This window comes from Bison bison, unplaced genomic scaffold, assembly GCF_000754665.1.
Source record: "Bison bison bison isolate TAMUID 2011002044 unplaced genomic scaffold, Bison_UMD1.0 scf7180017864367, whole genome shotgun sequence".
Classification (NCBI taxonomy): Eukaryota; Metazoa; Chordata; class Mammalia; order Artiodactyla; family Bovidae; genus Bison; species Bison bison.
The window spans coordinates 4,836,695-4,858,582 of record NW_011494939.1 but is presented as its reverse complement, the minus strand read 5'-3'; the positions used below and the strand labels follow the sequence as shown (position 1 = coordinate 4,858,582).

At 41.9% G+C, this 21,888-nt stretch overlaps 2 protein-coding genes across 9 annotated transcripts in view; one reads left to right on the top strand and one right to left on the bottom strand.

Moving 5' to 3' along the window:
* B3GNT5 (UDP-GlcNAc:betaGal beta-1,3-N-acetylglucosaminyltransferase 5) overlaps window positions 1–1,055 on the bottom strand; it is a 15,979-nt gene extending 14,924 nt beyond the window's left edge. Inside the window, exon 1 of the mRNA XM_010855648.1 lies at window positions 691–1,055. The gene's annotated coding sequence lies outside the window, so the exon portion shown is untranslated. The remainder of the gene's footprint in view (window positions 1–690) is intronic.
* MCF2L2 (MCF.2 cell line derived transforming sequence-like 2) overlaps window positions 1–21,888 on the top strand; it is a 260,492-nt gene that overhangs the window by 173,846 nt on the left and 64,758 nt on the right. For all 8 annotated transcript variants that reach the window (XM_010855660.1, XM_010855653.1, XM_010855658.1 and 5 more), the window contains 3 exons: window positions 16,014–16,080; window positions 17,134–17,249; window positions 18,832–18,901. In XM_010855660.1, coding sequence (XP_010853962.1) covers window positions 16,014–16,080; window positions 17,134–17,249; window positions 18,832–18,901 — 253 coding nt within the window. The remainder of the gene's footprint in view (window positions 1–16,013; window positions 16,081–17,133; window positions 17,250–18,831; window positions 18,902–21,888) is intronic.

Below are 21,888 nucleotides of genomic sequence, written 5' to 3'. Positions count from 1 at the left end.
GGCGAGGCGGCCGGGCCGGGCAGGGGCGGGGCGGAGGCCAGGCCGGCCAGGAGCCCTTGCTGCGGACCGAGGGAATCCGTCTCCCCTCACAAAGAACAAACCAGATGAGGAGTTGCGAATTATCCCCGCCGAGCGGGCTGGAACTTTCCCCATTTAGTGATCCGGAAGAGAAGCCTACATTTCCAACCTACAGGGGGCCTGGGCCCCAGTTAGGATGCGGTGGGATGCGGAGCAGTTTAAAAAGAGTACGATTGATCACACATATTAATTCCATATGAAACAACTGATCCTCCATATACTTTTCATTAGGAGGCAGAATTTGTTGGACAAGTGATCATTCGTTAAGAACACGCAACGGTTTACTCATCTACTGGAGATAAGTTTTGACTGATTGAGTTGCAGTTCTCTGAGCACCTTATTTTCCTTTTCAGAGCGAGAGTTCTAAGGGCAAGCTAGACTTTAAAAGATCTCTAGTCACACCACTTACCACACCCGCCTCCCCGCCCCCCGCCCGGAGCTTCAGGGAGCCTCAGTGACAAAAGAAGGAAACTCAATTTTTCTGCATACAGTTTTTCGACAGCGGTTCGTTTCAGGAATGCAATGGGCCGGTGGGAGAGACTCACTCCGCCCCCCAATGAGTTTACTTTCAAGCCCAGCTTAATTTCAAAGAAAACTTAAAGCAAAACTCACCAGGACCAGTTCCTTAAACTCCCAAATCGCAGGTCGGCACTCCGCCGGCATGGGAACTAAAGTCATTGGTCTCCGGAACAAAACTTACTCGTTTTAAATTTTAGGCAGGGGCTGGGGAGTTGGCTCTTGGCTGGGCTCGCTACCACAGCGGGAAGCGGGCTGGAGCCGGCTGAAAGCTGGGGGACCCAATCAGGGGCTCCCGGCGGAGGGCAGGGGCGCGGCCAGTGTGCAGCGTGCTGTGTTTCCTGCACTTCTTGGCGTCACTCCGAAGCCCAGCCTAGCCTGCCCGGTAGCCACCACCCCAGCGTGTAAGTGAGGGTGATGCGTCCCGCCTGTCTATTCCTGTCGGTGCAAGGCAGCTCCAGGAAGTGCTTCTCCACACCTCTTTAGTTAATTGAGATTATTTACTCAGATATCGGACTCGCCTGGTGGCTGATGGTAAAGCGTCTGCCTACAATGCGGGAGACCAGAGTTCAATCCCTGGGTTGGGAAGATCTCCTGGAGAAGGAAATGGCAACCCACTCCAGTATTCTTGCCTGGAAAATCCCATGGACGGAGGAAACTGTAGGCTACAGTCCATGGGGTCGCAGAGTCGGAAACGACTGAGCGACTTCACTACTCAGATCATCAACTATGAGCCAGGATCTGCTTTGAGGTGTTTTCCCCACTCAGAATACTTAATACACATAACAGACAAAATCAGAATATAAATTTCCACAGAAGGGAGGAAAGTATAAACAAATAGTTTTTTGGGGTTTGGTTTCTTATTCCCCAGATGTTGTTCTAGCATCCTCCTTATAGAACAAATATTGTCATTTAACAGTGGTGATATTTTGAACGACTTTGTAATTGTACAATATACATTTAAGAATATGACAGAAAAAAATTAACCCTTTACTTCAGTAAAATAAAAGCTTTGGATTTGTTACTGTAAAAGGAATGGCAGGTAATGACTTGAAAGCAGATTATGGAATCAATTTGAAACTGTAGACACAATATTGTACTTGTTATTTCTAGCTAGATTTTTAAAGAGGTTTTGTAATTGGTTTCTTTAGCTCCTTAGCATATGGAGCCATGCAATTATTTTCTTTTATATATTACCTATAGAGAGTGTGGCTTAGTATTGCTATTATCTACTCAGACCCAGTATTCCTATTATCTACTCATACCTCATTGCATGTTCTATCACAGACAGAAATATTTAGGTTTTTGACTTGTAAGGGAGTCACTGACAGTGACATAAATAAGCTAATTTATTGTTAGTACAGTGCAAATCACCCCCTTTTACCTATGCAAAACAAAATCCTGATGATAAACCCACAGATATTCCCCCTAGGTATCATCTGTATATGTCAGATTTATGTACAAATTTTCAGTTGCCATTATATGCCCATCAGGTCATTTGGAACTAGGCCCACATAGGTGCAGGTATCACACATGTGTGTTCCACATGCTTGCACACATAGGACTGTGTCCTATACAAACTGACTGAAACATTGATAAATATATGTGAAAATTATGTATTCACATCGACCTATATGAAGATAGACAACCCAGACAGAGAGAGAAATGATTCACAAGTGAGTCAAGAGATTGGTGAAAGGATGTGGAGCTTCAGGTGAGAGGAGGGGAGAGGGTGTGGATAAGAGATGGGGATGAGCAAAGTGGTCCAGAATGCCTGCCAGCTGCCCACACATGCACAGGGAAGGCAGCTTTGTACATCTGGGAGGATTTCTTACAGCAAGCTGGTGCCCTGTCCCACCCCAGGAGGAGAAGAAGAGGATGATAGACTTCATGGTATAGAAAAAGTACTCTGTTTTATCCGGAGGGAGTGCATAAAATTTTTGAAATTAGTTGGAGATAAAATTAACTGATAGTAGCAAAGCCGACTTGACCATCACAAAGAATGAGGACAGTGTCACCTTGTCCTCGGTGTCCACAGTAGCTGCTTGTGAACCGAGTCAACTAAAATTAGATTTATAAATGACTTTTAATCTCATCATCAGGAATTTGCTTCACAAAGCACTAGAAAATTTAGGGAAGTGCTGGAAAAGAGAGACCTGTAGCATCAAGATGGTAAACTTGAAAGATGAGAGAAATTACAATTTGCATGTCAGATTTAGAAAGGAGAAGATAAGGCTAATAAAGAGCAGAAGGAGAAGAAAATGTAGGAGAGAGAACCAGAGAGTAAGGTATGTATTATTAGCTGTGGCGAAAGAAAACTGAAACGAGTACAAGAGAGATCCTGGGAGATGGTGGGAGCAAAAGAAACCCAAGAGAGAAGTGTTATTGAAATAAAGAAAGGAGAACTGATTGCTTAATGCCTAACACAGTTGAAGCATACCAACACAGTGCCAGGCTTCACTTGTTCCGTTGCCCTTTCTGTAGGGAGATTTTCTCACAGACCCTGTACAGGCACTGCCCCATGAATTCAGACATACCACAAGCTATGTGTTCTGAAGCCAGAAAGAGTTCATGCAAGGCTTGGGCTGCTAGAGAGGTGGGGGTGGAATCCTGACTTAGTTCCTGCTGGCTACGAGAGCTGGGCAAGCGACCTAACTTCTCTGTGCCCCATGGTAATTCCTGCCTGGAAGGGTGCAGTGAGGACTGATCACAGAGCAGTAACATGCACGAAATGCTGAGCATGGCACCTCATGGCCTGGGTGGACAGGTGTCATTCTCATGTTCACTACGGGCTACAGAAAGCTCTTCTGGCTTGGTGAGCTGGTCTTCCTGCTCTATCTCATCAGCTTCATTGCCATAAAAAGACCTGCTATGTTTCACATCTCTAGAGATACATTTTCTGTTAATAGAGCATCAGCAGTTAATGCAACATCTCCTTCACTGCCTCCTCCTCCTTTGCTGCCTACCACCTCCTCCTACCCACACATATATCCTTCTGGGCATTCTTTTCTCACCATGTTTGCTCCTTGGTGATCTCATCCATTGCCTTTAATGCTTGATTTATATATCTAATCTAGATTCTGAGCTCCAAACTGGAAAGTCTTCACTTAAGTGTGTCACATCAGTCTTAAGCTTAACAGGTCTAAAATGAGATATTCAAATACCTGTTTGTGAAATGATGAATGGATGGGTATTGGATGACCCCAAGAGCCAGAATCCTTCTCACCAGTGGACCCAACCCAGGGTGTTTGTTACATGTCAATAACAGTCAGTGGCATTTTATCACTGTATCAATATCTATGGATCTGTTTTCCCTACTCTTTGAATGACCTACACCTCTTAAAGGTGAAGATTACATCCTGCTCATCTCCAGTTCCCTTGAAAAACCCTTCTGCAATACCTTGCAAAGAGTGAATATGTATTAACCACTGGTTGAATTCAATTTTTGCTGAATGCTGCCCACATTCATCAAAAGTTCAACCTTTTGGTCTAAGAAGCTTCATCCACAGAACAATGGCCCCAGTATACTTCGCCTTCCATGTCAACAAGGCCCAAATGCTGACACTGGAGGCACACTACCCCCTTTCCTACAGTTCTTGCTGTAGCTCTTGTGGTTTGGCACCATTCAACAGCCTGCCTCAGTTCTGGGATCTTGGCAGTTGTATGAAATCATACTAGGTACATCCAGAGCTGAAAGATGAAGGGAATTGACAGCACAAAGAGATACTCACCCACAGGCCATTCTAAGAACCCATTTTATGTTTTTCTCTTCTGCATGAGGGGGGGACCTCCTTAATATACCATCTCCTTCCACCAGTACATAAGGGCATCTTTCGTATATGCATGCTTAGTTGCTCAGTCACATCTGACTCTTTGTGACCCTGTGGACCACAGCCTGCCAGGGTCCTCTGTCCATGGGATTTTTCTGGCAAGAATACCAGAATGAGTTGCCATTCCTCCTCCAGGGGATCTCCCCAACCCAGGGATCATCTCTCATACCCTAAAACCCTCAGCAGAGGTCCAACAGGGACAGGGACAGTCTTGGAGATGCAGGTCCTACTTGCTGTGACCCTCCTTGGTGCAGTAGCACTGTGCTACGGATTGAGTGGGCCTCACTTGGGGAAGGTAGTGGGGGTAAAGGATTGACATGTGGGAGTGAGGCTGGGACAGGTTTTCTTTCCATGTTGCAAAAGCTCAAACAGCACTTGTGACAATGACCTGGTACCAACTCCCTGCCAGTGATCCTCAGCATTTCTTCTCCCCTCTCCACCTAAAGATCAGACATTCACTTCACACTCCCAGAGCCATGCAGCATTCTATACAGATTCCAGGGGCTGCCTCTAACTCCATCTTTTTCTCTCCAAGCCAGGAGGGACACTTGATACTTGTGTAGGGACACTCTTGAATGCTACCTGATTAACACTTACATCTTAAAAGACAATTGGCACTAGCCTTCCCACAGTTATCTAAACTGAGGAAAAGCTATTTGGGTCCTGTGATGAGATGGTACAGAGGAAGAGAAGAAAATCACAGTCCATGGAGATGTTCAGAAAATAGGTATTGACTATGATATGGGGGCTGCGTGCTTGACTCAGATGCAATCATTTGTGATAGAAATTTTGCACTTAAATTTGGTTGTACTAATATTTAAGGGACAACCAAAATACAATTCTCTATTGCCCTTTTCTTAATAGTTAATAATTATTAAGCTCTCATTGCCTGCTTTATGGAGCATACATGGTTCAAATCCTATTCAAATTAATTCTAAAATGCAGTTATAAGCTTGCTTCAGATTTGTATTGAGTATTATTTAAAATATAGATCATTAGTTAGGAATTTAAAATGGCTATAGAGAGATTTTTCTTATAACAGCACTTCTCAAAAGCCAGTTCTAAAGTTCTTGATAAATCATGTTCTCTGAAAAAAATATACCTTTCAAAATGGATTATGGGCTGAGCCACCCCTTTTTCTCTAACCTGCTTACCTGTGTCCTTATTGTGTGAGCCCTGTCCCTTATGGAGACATGCTGCCGAGTCCGAATATTGGGTACTATTTCAGTGGATTGACATTCGCCCTTGACACACTAGTCTTTAGTTCTAGAGCTAGACATCCTGGACATGACCTCTTTCTGGCAGCACCAAGCCAGTAGTTTGACCTCAGTCAAGTCACTTAATGCTCTGAGTCCCAATTTCCTCTTCTGTGAAATGATAATAACAGTTAATACCTTCTCCTGCTTACAGAATTTGTGTCTGCTCCTTAAATCTACCATTCATCCATTCAGTAAATACTTATTGAGAATTTGCCTACTTGTAAGGTATGGGGACAAGGGATGGATGATAGGATATCTGTCCTGGAGGAGCTTTTTGTCAGGTGTTGAATACATCAAGGAAGATGATATGCATATTTAAAAATATGCATATTTAAAAAATAACTGTATGAGGTTAGCTATTATTTTTAAAATGGAAAATAAGGACTTCCCTGGTGGTCCAGTGGTTAAGAATCTGTCTACAATGCAGGGGACACAGGTTCAATCCCTGGTCTGGGAAGATCCCATGTGCTGTGGAGCAACTAAGCCTGTGCCACAACTAGAGAGTCAGTGCACCGCAAGAAAGATCCCACATGATGCAATGAAGGTCCTGTTGCATCTGGACCTGACACAGCCATGTAATAAATGTTTAAAAAAAAAAAAAGGAAAATAATGAGTGTTGATGAGGATGTGGAGACACTGGAACCCTGGTGCCTTGCTGGTGGGAATGTAAAACACTACAGTATGGTGGTTCCTCAAATGTTAAAAATAGAATTTAGCAATTTTACTTCTGGGTGTATACCCAAAGGAAGTGAAATCAATGACTCAACGGAGATTCACAAACTAATGTTCACGTTATTCCCAATAGCCAAAAGGCAGAAACAACCCAAGTGGCCATCAACAAGCGAGTGGATAAGCGAAATATGGAGGTGTAAAGCCTTCAACAGGAATGAAATCTGATACTGCTAAATCATGAATGAACTTTGAAAACATTGTGTTAAGTGAAATAAGCCAGATAAAAAATAATAAATGGTGTATGGTTCCACTTACCTAGGCAAAATGATAGAAACAGAAAATGGAGTGTGGAATGGAGGTTGCCAGGGCCTGGGAGTAGGAAGGACGTTGTTAGTCTTTGATGGGGACAGAGTTTCAGTTTGGGTTGATGAAAAAGTTCTGCTGGTTGTGCACAACATTGTGAATATATTTTAATTCCACTGAATCATACACTTAAAAATCATTTAAATGGCAAATTTCAGGACTTCCCTGGTGGTCCAGTAGTTAAGACTCCACACTTCCAATGCAGGGGGCTGTGGGTTCTATCCCTGGTTGGGAACTAGAATCCGACAGGCCATGTGGCGTGGGCAAAAAATTAAAAAATTAATGGAAAATGTTATGTAATATATATTTTACTGCAATTCTTAAAAATGGGAGGAATTCCCTGGCAGTCCAATGGTTAGGACTCCATCCTTTCACTGCCAAGAACCCTGGTTGGGGAACTAAGATCCCACAAGCCGTGTGATACAGCCAAAAAGAAAAACAATTATAATTCCCAAAATACTACACGAATACAGGATTGTTAACTTGAATTAGGATAAATGGGATTGTGTTTGTAATCAATCCCTCTTTCAAAAAGTACAGTATGCATGAAATTACTTTGTCATTATTTATTATGTGATATTGAAAAGTGAGCACCCATCCAGATAAACTTTAATAGTCATTTGTGCCCCATCCTGCTCTAAAAAGAATTTAAGGTAGTTTACCCTAAACACATCAGAGTAATAAGATCAAATCCAGCTAACATCAGACCAAATATAGAAACTGAGATATAAAACAGGAGAAGGAGCTGATGGCACATCAGTAACTGAGCAAGACTTTCAACTGATGGCACATTAGTAGCTGTTAGCCTTCCAGAAGGTAGAGAACTATTTATATTCATCAGACCTTTTATTAATGCTTAAAGAATCACTAATTTCAACATGGTCATCTTATGGATCCATAGTGTTTCATATTGTTACCATTTATAGTTCTGGGAATTTATTAAACAGTTATGGAACACCTAATCAAATAGAAGAAGGATGTGGAACTAAGAGCATGTTTTTGTACGTCTGAAGCCTCAGGACCTATTCTGTGCTGAACAAAACAGGCTCCTGACATTCCCTGCCCTGTTGGCCAACTCAGTCTCCTGCACCTTTCCCTGGGTCCTACCACCACCTGGCACAATGACCATCTCCTGCATTCATGCTCCCCCTGCCTCCCACGCTCCCCACCCAGACCCTGCCCCAGCAGCCTGGTTCTCACAGGGCCCTGCATGTAGCCAGGACTCCTAGCCCCTACTCCTGTTTCCTCCTTCCTGGGTCACCCTCCTGTCTTGCTGCAAGTCCTCACTTCTTACCCAGAGGACAGTTCAGATCTCACCTCCAGGACCTCTCCAGCCCACGCCGATTCCTTCTCCTTGCCATCCTACTGTGCATGCAGTCACACATTAACTGAAAAGCTTATGACCTTTGCTTTTTTTCTTGTGAGAAATGAGAAGCAAGGTGTGATTAAACCAAAGATCATTTCATATATCTTATTCAAGATGATAAGATATACAAATTCAGGAAGTGGCATTGAAACATATTCATTACCATATAGAAAATTAGATAGCCAGTGACAATTTGCTGTATGACTCAGGGAGCTCAACTCTGTGCTCTGTGGCAACCTACACGGGTAGGATGGGCCGGAAGGTGGGAGGGTGGTTCAGGAAGTAGGGGACATATGTATACCTGTGGGCAATTTATGTTGATGTATGGCAGAAGCCAACACAACATTGTAAAACAATTATTCTCCAATTAAAAATAAATTTTTAGAAAAGATGATAAGATATTTAGCAAATGACCTATGAGAGCCAGTAGGGATACTTGAGCTGATCTAATCCATGATGAAATGGAGACCCCAAGAAAGAAAATGGCTTGTTCAAAGCTACCCTGCATATTAGAAGCAGAGATAGACCTGGAAACCTATTTTTCTGAAACTCGGTATTGTTATATCATCATGCTAGTTTCATTTCAATTTGTGTTTTATTTCATAATCAGCAAACAGAATTTTAAATGCATCCCCAAACGTAGGTCAAGAGGGGCAACATAATGTGTTAGCAAAAACATTGACTTTGCCAAAGCCAAAGACATTGGGCAAGTCCATGCATGGCTCTGGGCCCTTCTTTTTCCACTTGTAAAATAAGGATTAACTGATGGCTTTTTTTGTTTTCTTTGACCATATTGCTCCTCATCCTGAATCTTGTTGTTGTTCAGTCACTCAGTTGTGTCTGACTCATTGCCACCCCATGGACTGCAGCTTGCCAGGCTTCCCTGTCCTTTACTATCTCCCGGAGTTTGCTCAAACTCATGTCCATTGAGTCAATGATGCCACCCAACCATCAACAATCTCATCTTCTGTCTCCCTCTTCTCCTCCTGTCTTCAATCTTTCGCAGCATCTGAATCATTCTGAATCTTTCGATCTGTATTTACCTTTTGAGCAAGCACCCTAAGAAAATTCTTTTCACATGAATGGAGAGTCTTGAAATCCTGGGAGGAACATTGACAGTTGTGGGCAATTGAAAGCTATTTTAAGGTTTTTAAGACAGAGAATGATGGCATAATGGACTTGGAGCTTTAGGAAGGGCATAAACTGGTGGTCTGTGTAATAGATTGATGGGAATGAGATCTCAGGGGCACAAGTGAGCTGCTAGGATTGTGCCAAAGTATTCAAGATAAGAAGACAGGGGAGTTTGCTCTGTATTGGAGGTACTGGAAATGGAGAATAAGTGGTAATTCCAAGAGGTGTATTCAGAGATGAAAAGACAAGACTTGGTGACAGATTGAATGTAAGCAATAATGGCAGGGAAGAATTTGCAATAACAACTGTGTTTTCAGTTCAGTTCAATTCAGTCGTTCAGTCATGTCCGACTCTTTGCGACCCCATGAATTGCAGCACGCCAGGCCTCCCTGTCCATCACCAACCCCTGGAGTTCACACAAACTCATGTCCATCGAGATGGTGATGCCATCCAGCCATCTCATCCTCTGTTGTCCCCTTCTCCTCCTGCCCCCAATCCCTCCCAGCATCACAGTCTTTTCCAGTGAGTCAACTCTTTGCAGGAGGTGGCCAAAGTATTGGAGTTTCAGCTTCAACATCAGTCCTTCCAAAGAACACCCAGAACTGATCTCCTTTAAAATGGACTGGTTGGATCTCCTTGCAGTCCAAGGGACTTTCAAGAGTCTTTTCCAACACCTCAGTTCAAAAGCGTCAATTCTTTGGCGCTCAGCTTTCTTCACAGTCCAACTCTCACATCCATACATGACCACTGGAAAAACCATAGCCTTGACTAGATGGACCTTTGTTGGCAAAGTAATGTCTCTGCTTTTGAATATGCTATCTAGGTTGGTCATAACTTTCCTTCCAAGGAGTAAGTGTCTTTTAACTTCATGGCTGCAATCACCATCTGCAGTGATTTTGGAGCCCCAGAAAATAAAGTCTGACACTGTTTCCACTGTTTCCCCATCTATTTCCCATGAAGTGATGGGACTAGATGCCATGATCTTCGTTTTCTGAATGTTGAGCTTTAAGCCAACTTTTTCACTCTCCTCTTTCACTTTCATCAAGAGGCTTTTGAGTTCCTCTTCACTTTCTGCCATAAGGGTGGTGTCATCTGCATATCTGAGGTTATTGATATTTCTCCCGGCAATCTTGATTCCAGCTTGTGCTTCTTCCAGCCCAGCGTTTCTCATAATGTACTCTGCATATAAGTTAAATAAACAGGGTGATTTTTAGGAACCTTAGAATACGACTTTTCCACCAATATGCATAGGGCTTCCCAGGTGGTTCAGTTGTAAAGAGTCCACCTACCAATGTAGGAGACGCAAGAGATATGGGTTTGGTCTCTGGGTTAGGAAGATCCCTTGAAGGAGAAAATGGCAACCCACTCCAGTATTCTTGCCTAGAAAATTCTATGGACAGAGGAGCTTGATGGGCTACAGTCCATGGGGTCACAAAGAGTCAGACACGACTGAGTGATGGAGCATGTAAGTACCAATACGTATGCTATTTCTGTCTGATGAATTCTGCTTCAACCCGAGGTGTTGAGGTGTCTGTGAGGCATCCAGGTGAAGACATTTGGGCTTGAGCATGACCAAAGATTTGGCAGGAAGATAAAGATGTGGGAGAGTCAACAGCATGAGGGAAGAGGAGAGAAGGAAGTCTAGAAACTTGAGTTCAGATCTTGAGGGAGCAGCAATATTAGACATAAGGAGAAAGACGAAACAAGAAAGGAATAGAGAAGAAACAGGCTGGTAAATGAAACATGAATAATAAAGAGAAACCAAAGGAAAAGAAAGGTTTAAGAAGATGAATATCCATTACATCAGAAGCTTTGGGGTTTGAAAAGGATAAAAACAGATGTTTCATTTTTGCAAAGAGAGTATGAGATGAAAACTAGCTTTTTTTAAGTGAATATAATAGTTTTGATGTGTGTGATATGATAGACTATGAGGAGTAAATGAAATCCTTTGATGGCAAATTGTATTGACAGTTAATGAGCAAAAATATACTTCTAACAGACTGGTTTTCAAAAGAACATTCTTCTATTGGAGAGCTGGGAAATTGAGGAGGGGATGGGGGCAAGGGTTAAAAGAGGGAACAGATTAAGGTGTGTGGGCAAAGAAGAAACTTACTAGGAAATCCTAACACATACATACTGCATTAATAATCTTGTGTACAAAATAGGGCTGCATTCATCTTTTTAAAAGCTTTCCTTTCCTGTCTCTTGGTTATGGTGTCATCTGAAGCAAAGAGGAGGTGTTATATAGGATGGAATTAGCCATACAAAGTTATGTTTTTATGCTACCTTGAAATGTAGCTTCAGAAAAAAAATAGTCCCTTACCATTTCCTCCTTAATGACCTAGGGATGTGGGTGAAGGGAGATCCATTTTTATGTGTAAATCAAAGCCAGAGAGTACATTTAGCGTAGAGTACATTCGTGCAGGCTAATCTGGCATCATCAACCCCATTGTAATTACAGTGTTCCACCCCTGGGTAGATATCCACCAGGACATAAATTGCTCTACATGTTTAAAGTTTTAAAATTACTTGAGTACTCCCAATGTTTTCACCTGCATAATATACACTTGATGACTTTAGATATTAAATCCTTGAGTTTTTTCCTGTGAACAAAGTGATTTGGAATAATAAAGTAGGCAATCATCAGCTAGAATCATTAATTTTCTCCAGTATTATAAAGTTATTTGAAAGGAAAACAAAGGAGAAGAAAAGAAAAAGGATGACTAACAATGGTATGAGAATTTTTTTTTTAACCTGAACTGAAATGAAGCCCACCAGTGTTCAGGGGACTTCCTGTTGTTGGGAGTTTTATCCATTGCACTCAAAAAAGTACTAAAATGAAGCAGTTGAAGTTGGAACATGACCTGACCAGGGATTTTTTTTGCTTCTGAGTTGTGAATATTTTCTTGTGTCAGATGTTAAAGACTCCTAGGGGTCTCTAAGTTCTTATATAAATGTTGAATGATAAGACTTACTTCTGCCCACCACTTAGTTATTTCTGCCTTGTGACTTCATTTAATTGTCAATACATCCTTAAACAGCCTTGCCAAGTTACTTAAGCCCAGTGCTTCACAGGGGCATAAGAGGCTGGCTGCACTCTGGTTTTCTATGAATGTTTAACTGTTGCTGTGGTCCTACTTAATGTCATGGCTCTTAGAAACAGATTGGTATTGAGGCCTGTATTTCTTTCTGACATAGCAATTATCATAATTTCAGGATGATTTACAAAAATCAAAGGAACATTTTACTTAGAGACTGATTCACTTCAGTTCAGTTCAGTCGCTCAGTCGTGTCCGACTCTTTGCGACCCCAGGAATCGCAGCACGCCAGGCCTCCCTGTCTATCACCAACTCCTGGAGTTTACTCAAACTCATGTCCATCAAGATGGTGATGCCATCCAGCCATCTCATCCTCTGTCGTCCCCTTCTCCTCCTGTCCCCAATCCCTCCCAGCATCAGAGTCTTTTCCAGTGAGTCAACTCTTTGCAGGAGGTGGCCAAAGTATTGGAGTTTCAGCTTCAGCATCAGTCCTTCCAATGAACACCCAGGACTGATCTCCTTTAGAATGGACTGGTTGGATCTCCTTGCAGTCCAAGGGACTCTCAAGAGTCTTCTCCAGCACCACGGTTCAAAAGCATCAATTCTTTGGCGCTCAGCTTTCTTCACAGTCCAACTCTCACATCCATACATGACCACTGGAAAAACCATAGCCTTAACTAGATGGACCTTTGTTGGCAAAGTAATGTCTCTGCTTTTGAATATGCTATCTAGGTTGGTCATAACTTTCCTTCCAAGGAGTAAGCGTCTTTTAATTTCATGGCTGCAGTCACCATCAGCAGTGATTTTGGAGCCGAAAAAAATAAAGTCTGACACTGTTTCCACTGTTTCCCCATCTATTTCCCATGAAGTGATGGGACAAGAGACTCATTAGCTACTAATAAATATGATCTTGAAGTAACTTTTTTGGTAGAATTATACTTCTTGAAATTGTATCCGTGGTCAATGGCTGTCCTTTATCAGTTTTGTCTTATAACAAGCATTTATAAATAGATATAAATTTTTCATTTTAAGAAAAAATAATCATTGAGTTACAGTATAGGGTAAACTGTAGGATATCTTTCAAATAGGGTGTATATGTCATTACTGTCAGTAACATTCATTTTAAAGTGTCATGTAAACCATTTTTTAACATTATAAACGCAGTAAGTATTTAAATTTTTATTTTTGCTACACGGGGTCTTCATTGCAGCACTCATCCTTTTCCTAGTTGCAACATGGGGAATGGGGCTTCTCTGTTATATCTGTGGGATTCTCTTACTGCAGAGCATGAACTCTGGAGTGTGCAGGCTCATTCATTGTCATTGGTTGGCTTAGTTCCCCTGTGGCATGTGGGATCTTAGTTCCCCAACCAGGGATCAAACTGGTGTCCTCTGCATTGGAAGGTGGATTCTCAACCACTGGACCACCAACAAGTCCTTACATTTTTTTTCAAATCAAAGATTGAAGAAGGGTGAAGAGTAAAATGTAAAAAATTTTCCTCTATTTTCTTGTCTTCATTATCACTCTAAAGGGAATCACTGTTAAAAATGTTTTAAGCTTCTTGGCATGAATTTTCTAAGCATAGATAATTTTACATATATGTATGTACACACACTCATTTTACACAAATAGTGTGAATTTTATACAACTAGTCATATTCTACACATTGTTGTACATTTGGTTGTTGTTTTTTAATTCACTTAAAACTCTTGGACTGTGTCGTATCAGCATGATTCAGTCAGCTTCATTCTTTTTAAAAACTGCATGGCATTTCATTGCGTGTATGTACCATAATTTAAGTAATTTCCAGTTTGTGTCTTGTTGTTGTTGAGGTTCTGTTGTTTTAATTACAAACAATGAACATGTTTAGAAGTGAAAATGCTGAGTTAAGTCACACACACCAGTCAGTGTGTGTTTTAAATCACGATGAGTTATTTTCAAGATATCTTGCACAAATTTATACTTTTGCTAGTATTATCTGAACATGTTTTCATATCTTCATCTGCCAGTCTTCCTTTGAGGTTTGCAATGTCTGACATACTATAGAAGCTGAAAATTGTTACCTCTTTATACCATGCTTTTGTTGGATTCATATGTACTGAGCATTTTTTTATAAGACTAATAGTCATTTGTGTATTTGTGTGAATTTCCTATATCGCATCCTTTGATTATTTGTCCCTATTTGTCATATCTATTCTTATGAAAGGAAAATAAACTATTTTCTAGGGTAGGCTACTGTTTAATAGATAACTCAGCTCATAGGAAACCACAAATGTATATATTCTACATGTGAACACTTGTACAAACACTGATTCACTTGGAGGCCCGAAAGAAAGCCCTAAAAAGGAAAGTGTGGCCACACAACCTGAGGAGAGAAAGAAAACAGTCTGGAGATAGACGTGGGGACTGGCCTCACTTTTTCTTTTGTTTTTCTATTGCTGCATTGAAACCCAGCCACAAGCTTAACAGTTCAGCCCACTGTTGCCTCAGGAGCCTGAGCATAGCAAGACTGGCTTTTTGCTGAAGTCACATAGATAAAATCAAGGTGTTGGCCAGTTGCACTTCTTACAAGTTATCTTCTAAGTTTATGCGGTTGTGGCTGAATTCAGTTCCTTGCAACCATAGGACTGAAGTTCTGTTTCCTTGCTGGCTGTTAGCTGGGGGCCATTCAGCTTCCCTGGTGGCTCAGAGGTTAAAGCATCTGCCTGGAATGCGGGAGACCCGGGTTAGATCCCTGGGTCAGGAAGATCCCCTGGAGAAGGAAATGGCAACCCACTCCAGTACTCTTGCCTGGAGAATTTCATGGAGGGAGGAGCCTGGTAGGCTATAGTCCATGAGGTCGCAAAGAGTCGGACATGACTGAGTGACTTCACTTTCACTCAGTTTCTAGAGGCTGCCTGTGATCCTTGGTGCATACCCCACCTCCATCTCCAAATCCAGCAAAGAAGAATGTCCTTTGTGCTATATCCTTCTTGTGCTTCCAATCTCACTGACTTTTAGATCCAGATCTAGAGTCCACGTGAGTAGGACATGCCCAACCTGATAATCTACCTATCTTAAGGTCAACTGATTTGGAACAAAACAGAATGGCAAAATATCTTCATTTATGTTAGTGTTTGATTGACTAACTGGGAGGAGGTGTATGTACACTAGGGGCCAGGAATCTTGCAGGCCATGTTAGAATTCTGCATACCACACCTCCCACCTGCCTTTCCAATAGAAACAGAAAAAGCTCATGTCTTCTGGCTGTAGGACATCAATCACACAGAAACATGGAATGCCAGAGGAAGGGGGAAGGACAGGCATCCAACCCCATGCACAAAAAAAAGGCATCCCTATAGGTCAAAGATCATGATGTGAGCAATGAAATAGCAGAAGGCTGGAGATAAAATCTAGGAAACCACATGTGCAATGTAGGGATCAGGCAGACCTTCCTGACCAAGAAACCAAACCTGATATTTTCTACTCCAGTGTCTGCCCTCTTGCCCCCCACACTATGGCCCACAAATAGGTCATTCTCTGGCTGCATACATGGATTCTGAGTCCTTTAACTTTGCCGTTTCTTCTCATGCCAGAGTGTGGTTTTGTGAGATGTTGGCCTTGGGTGTTCAGCAGAACAGAATGAACTGACTACAACCTAAGTAGGTGAGCCACTGAGGGGAACTGTATTGATGACTGTTATTGTAAAAGAATTCTAAAACACTGCTTCCCCCCACCCCACTCTCTCTCTCTTTCATCTTCCCACCTGCTGCTGATTCAGGCATATTATACGTGACTTGGTTGAGACTGAAGTGACTTACATAAAAGAGATTAAGAACATAATTGATGTAAGTAGATTTGGGGCAAGGGGGATGTTAATCATGTATTCAAACTGTAAAAATTTTGTTGCAGAAAGAAATTCAGGATAGTTGCCTTATGTCTCTAGAATTCCCACCAAAGTTTCAGGTCTTATAATAGCACAACTGGTATGTTGTTTGTTTTTTTTGTTTTTGTTTTGTTTTTTTTTTCAGGAGGAATAAGAGCATTCTATGATTGTTGATTCATGTAACAAAATAACTTCCAAAGGATTGTAGCAACTCATATGATTCTAGTAATGCCCCACTTAGGTTCATCATATGCTTGCCAACAACAGATGTGATAATTTAAACATTTTGATAAATAGAATTGTTTCTCATTGTATTAAGTAGTATTCTTTTTACTTAAGAGTAAAATTTATATTTTCTCTATTTTCCTAAGGTAGTAATCTTGAGAAATAAACTATATGTAAAACTTATAATGGAAAGTTTTTACAATAAAACATCAGAATAAAACCAAATATCCAATAAAAACAGGAATGGTTGATGCTAAATGCAGTATTAGTCAACTGTTACAAAATAATTATTTTTAATAATAAACATCAACATTGAAATAAATGCTTGTAAGATTAAATTAAAAATAGTACTTTTAAAAATTTACAACCAGAGTCTAAAAATACATATAGAAAAACAGACTACAAATTATATATGTACTGTGATTATAACCATACATAATAAGCTTTTAAAAAGCCATAAAAGAAATAAGACAATAGTAATTGCATCAGGTCATAAAATAAGGGGTAAGTTTTTTTTTCCTTTTCCATTTGACTTTGTGGCAAATTTAAAAAATGGATTTGTTCTTCCTGTAAAAATTCCATCATATTATCATTGCCATTAAGCCATCTTATTCTGAAGATAGACCAATGAGGACTATAACATCGAAAGAAAGTATCTGAAGGAATGGCTTGCAGGAAACATGTGTGCCATACTCCCCAATTATTACAGTTTTGGCCTCTACATTGTCTAATTCAGATCATATCTTATGTGTTCCTGTTTGTAAAACCTACTCTCTTTCCACCTCTGCAGGGATATATCATTCCAATGGATTTTATCTGGCTGAAGCATCTAATTCCAGATGTTCTGCGGAATAACAAGGAGTTTCTCTTTGGGAACATTAGAGAACTTTACGAATTTCACAGCAGGTATATAATGATTCAAATTATCAGAGAAAATGGAAAATAAGAGAAGGATGGAAATCAGTTCAGTTCAGTTCAGTCTCTCAGTCATGTCTGACTTTTTGTGACCCCATGGACTGTAGCATACCAGGCTTCCCTGTCCCTCACCAGCTCCTGGAGCTTGCTCAAACTCATGTCCATTGAGTTGGTGATGCCATCCAACCACCTTATCCTCTGTTGTCCCCTTTTCTTCCTGCCTTCAACTTTCCCAGCATCAGGGTCTTTTCCAATGAGTCAGTTCTTTGCATCAAGTGGCCAAAGTATTGGAGTTCCAGCTTTTCATATTAAAAAGCAGAGACATCACTTTGCTGCCAAAGGTCCATCTAGTCAAAGCTATGATTTTTCCAATAGTCATGTATGTATGAGTGCTGAAGAATTGATGCTTTTGAACTGTGGTGTTGGAGAAGACTCTTGAGAGTCCCTTGGACTGCAAGGAGATCAAACGAGTCAGTCCTAAAGGAAATCAGTCCTGAATACTCATTGGTGCTAAAGCTGAAACTCAGCTTCAGTGGATTGGATTGGGGTGGGATGAGATGAGAAGGTCCCCAAGGAAGAAGGGAAAAGACATTAATGGAGCATGTACTAGAGTCAGGCATCGATGTTGTATTCATTTGTGAGTTCCTTTCCTTATTCATCTATTCACACGTCAGCATTTGTTGAGCACCTGTTCTGTGTCAGGCACTGTGTTCCGCATTAGGAGTACAAAGTTGACTAAGACACAAATCCACTTACCTATTATCATAGGGGGGTGCTGGGAACCAGGGTGTTAGAAAATGCTAACCAGTCAGACAACTGTCCTTTTAGCCCATAGCTCCTGTCCTTTTAGCCCAATTGTCCTTTTAGCCCAAGGTGTTGGGTTCTAAAGAATGAGAAAAGGAGGGGACTTTGGAAATCACTTTTACAGATGACAAAACCACATCTTGTGCTTACTACTTTACCCATTCTAATGGCTCCAGGCTCTCACATCTACTTGACAGGAAGGAAGAGACTGCTTGGTGAATGGAATCACAGTTGTTTCTTAACCACATCTCTTTGTCTATTGGTCAGACACAAAGCTGAAATAAAAATACTATTTCTGTTTCTTTTGCTGGAGAAGTTATACAGCTTCTTTGAACCTCAGGTTTCACACTTATGAAACCCTGTTTTGCAAGGTTTGGTGGAGGATTAAATCAGATACTATTTGCAAAGCACTTAGCTTATGCCTGACTTATAGTCAGCTTTCAATGATAGTAGTAGTAGTAACAGCAACAACAGTGGTTCTTGTTAATGTCACTATCATGCAGCAGAGATCATCAGTGTATCCAATCTGTCTGGTGCTTAGAATTACCCGAACAGGTATGAGTGGTTTCACAGAATCCTATTAATGGCACAGAATATATATTTTTTCTTCCAAATCAGCATGTTGAAGATGAGTCAAAAGCGGTAAAGCCTGGAAAACAATATTTTTCTATGCATTTCTTAAGGCATTATGTGATTTTACTTCAAAAAAAAGTTTTGTTAATCCCATATATATAAAAATCAAAACAATATTATACTTTTCTTTCCCTAGGACTTTTCTAAAAGAATTGGAAAAATGCACCGAAAACCCTGAACTTCTGGCACGTTGCTTTCTCAAGAGAGTAAGTCTATGCCCCTAATAAATCAAAATAACCTTGTGATTAAATAGTGTATTTTCTATATAAATGACAAGGGCAAATGGAAACACAAATGGTCTAAAAACTTGTATCTGCCCTTTGAATGCAAACTGGGAGATCTTTGCAGGACTTCACCCAGCGTGAACTGAGTTCACCCTGCTGGGTGGGAAGGACTGCAAGCCTGGTTTCCTGCAAAGCCTCCTGAAATGGAAGACTGGCCCCCCTGATCCCTGAGGTAGATAATCCTCCTCTGAATGACTAAGCTAACTGTTGTCAACTAAAAAAGAGATGCACAAAGTGCGAGTGTGAGTTAAGTTCTATTTGGGGCAAAATGAGGACTGCAGTCCAGGAGGCAGTTCTGAGAAACTGCTCCAAAGTGGTAGCTGGGGAAGGTCAATATAGAAGATTTTGGTGAAACGAGAGTTCAGTGCCATCATGCACTTATTTTACAAAAAGTTTTCTGCTAGTCATGAGGAGCTGATGTCACCATGAAGGGATTTAGTGCTTTTCTAGATATGAGAAGATGCAAGGATTGGGAATTATAAGATAGGTTCCTGAAAATATCTAACTATCTAAAGACGTGTTCCACCAGCTTCCCTGGAGCACAGAGTGCTTCACTCTTCACAACAGCTGCAGTAGCACAGGATTCAGTCTCCACAGAGGGAGGTGACAAATGACCTTGGCAAGTGCCAATTTGTGATTGACATTGTCTTAGGACAAGAGTCAAACAGCAGGCTTAAATTCTTTGCTAAAGTTGTATTAACACTCTCAAAAGAACTGCGAAACTGAAACTCTCAGAAAATATTTCTTCCACTTTATTTTCTACGGTATCAAGTACAGTGCAGTGCTCAGTTGTGTCTGACTCTTTGCAACCCATGGACTGCCAGGCTCCTCTATCCATGGAATTTTTCAAGAAAGAATACTGGGGCGGGTTGCCATTTCTTTCTCCAGGGAATCTTCCCCACCCAGGGACTGACCCCAGATCTCCTGTGTCTTTCTGCATTGCAGGCAGATTCTTTACTGCTGAACCACTGGGAAACCTGATCCAGATGCCCTCTACTTTCTAAGTCTTTCACATTTCTTCTCTCTCTCCCAATCAACCCTTCTTTTCATTCTCTTGCTCTTTTTTTTTTTTAATGAGCCTGAGACAATAAATTAAACAACTTAAACATTTTTCAGCAGCTCAAAGTAGGACTAATAAGTCTAAGAGCAGTATTTGTGATAAACTGAAAGCAAGGAAATGAAGATTCCCCAGGTTTCAAGCTATTAGACACAGTGGAGAAATAGTCTTCAACCCTCAGAGCTTTAACCAACCTAGAAGATCCCTTCCATAGCCCTACCTGGATTTTCCATCACAGCCTTATCATAGGTTTTTCATCCTGAACCAGAATTAAAGATACATAAAAACTATTTTGGAGGAGATGATGAGATGGCAGCGCAGTAGGTGGCCACAGAGTATATCTCTCTCTGAGCTTGCATCAGGAATACATCTTCAGATGCAGAGGATCTCACAGAGCACCAGCTGAGAGCTGTCTGGAGTCCCTGACCACCAGAAGGGAATACATAGATTGACACAAAACTTGGTAGAATGAAGGAAGGAAGGGAAAAAACAGAAAGAGAGTGAGTAGGACTGGACCTGAACACATGGGGTGGAGGGACTGAAGCAGGGGTGAAACCCCCGCATTGGAGGAATAGTTTGGGACAAAGGGAAGGCATTTGAGGCTGTTGGAGGATGAAGCAGCTGATCTGTGAAGGTCTGAATGGAGTGAGAACCACACAGACAATCTGTACTGCAGCCCTATGTACCCCAGACAGGGACACAGGTCTTCCAGAATGCACAGTGGCTGGGTAGGGACTGGAGAGCAATCCCAGGACAAGGATTGCTATTGACTGTGGGAGACATCCTGAGGGGATGTGAGGGAGGAGATAGAAGAATGTCCTTGGAGGAAAGCTGGGCAGCTCTGGAGGCAGGGTGATACTGCTGAGTCAAGTGCAGGGAGTAGGACCATCACTGTAGCCTCTCTCTCCCCCCACATACTGATGCTAGCAGCTGATGGAGAAAGACCCCAGAGATAGTGGCCCTTTGAGTGCCTGACACACTGAGCAATAGAGAGGGACCCCAGCCAGGAGGGCCCTTTGAGTGCTTGCTGCACCAAGCACCACAGAAGGACCAGCCAAGGAAGCCCTTTGACCACCAGCTGCCAGAGGCTAGAAAAAGGCTCTAATAGCCTTTTTATATCCTTATATCCTGCACCTGTGGCTGCTGGCTTCCCTATACATCTGGCGCATCCAGGTTTCTTGGGATCCAAGCATCTGTGCCACCTCCACACCTAGTCCTCACTAGGGTAGAGCTGCCAGAGGCTAGGAAAAAAAAAAAACCCCTAATACTGTGAAAATCTCATGTACCCACGGCCACCGGCTCCCTTGCACACCTGGCACTGCCAGGTTCCCCACAATGCAGCCAGCTGAGCCACCTCCATACCTGGTCCTCACTGGGGCGGAGTTGCCAGAAGCTAGAAAAAGTCCTAATAGAGCCGTATCTCCTGCACCAGCTCCCCCGCATACCTGGTGTTTCCAGGGTCTCTGATCCAAGCAATCACGCCACCTCCATACCCAGTCTTCACTGGGGCAGACCCAAGTCCTCCAGGGCAGCCTCAGGAGCAAACTCCAGTGGATGACCCATATGCAGAGGTGAAGATAAAACCACAGTTGAGCTCCAGGGGCAGAGTGGCTAAGGAAGAGCATTGAAAACCTTTCCACCAGCTGTACAAGTTGCGGACTAAATCCACACAATCAACTAGGTAAACTCTGAGTCTTGTTGTTTAGTTGATAAGTCATGTCCAATTCTTTGTGACCCCATGGACTATAGCCCACCAGACTCCTCTGTCCATGGAATTTCCCAGGCAGGAATACTGAGTGGGTAGCCATTTCCTCCTCCATGGGATATTGTTGACCCAGGGATCGAACCCACG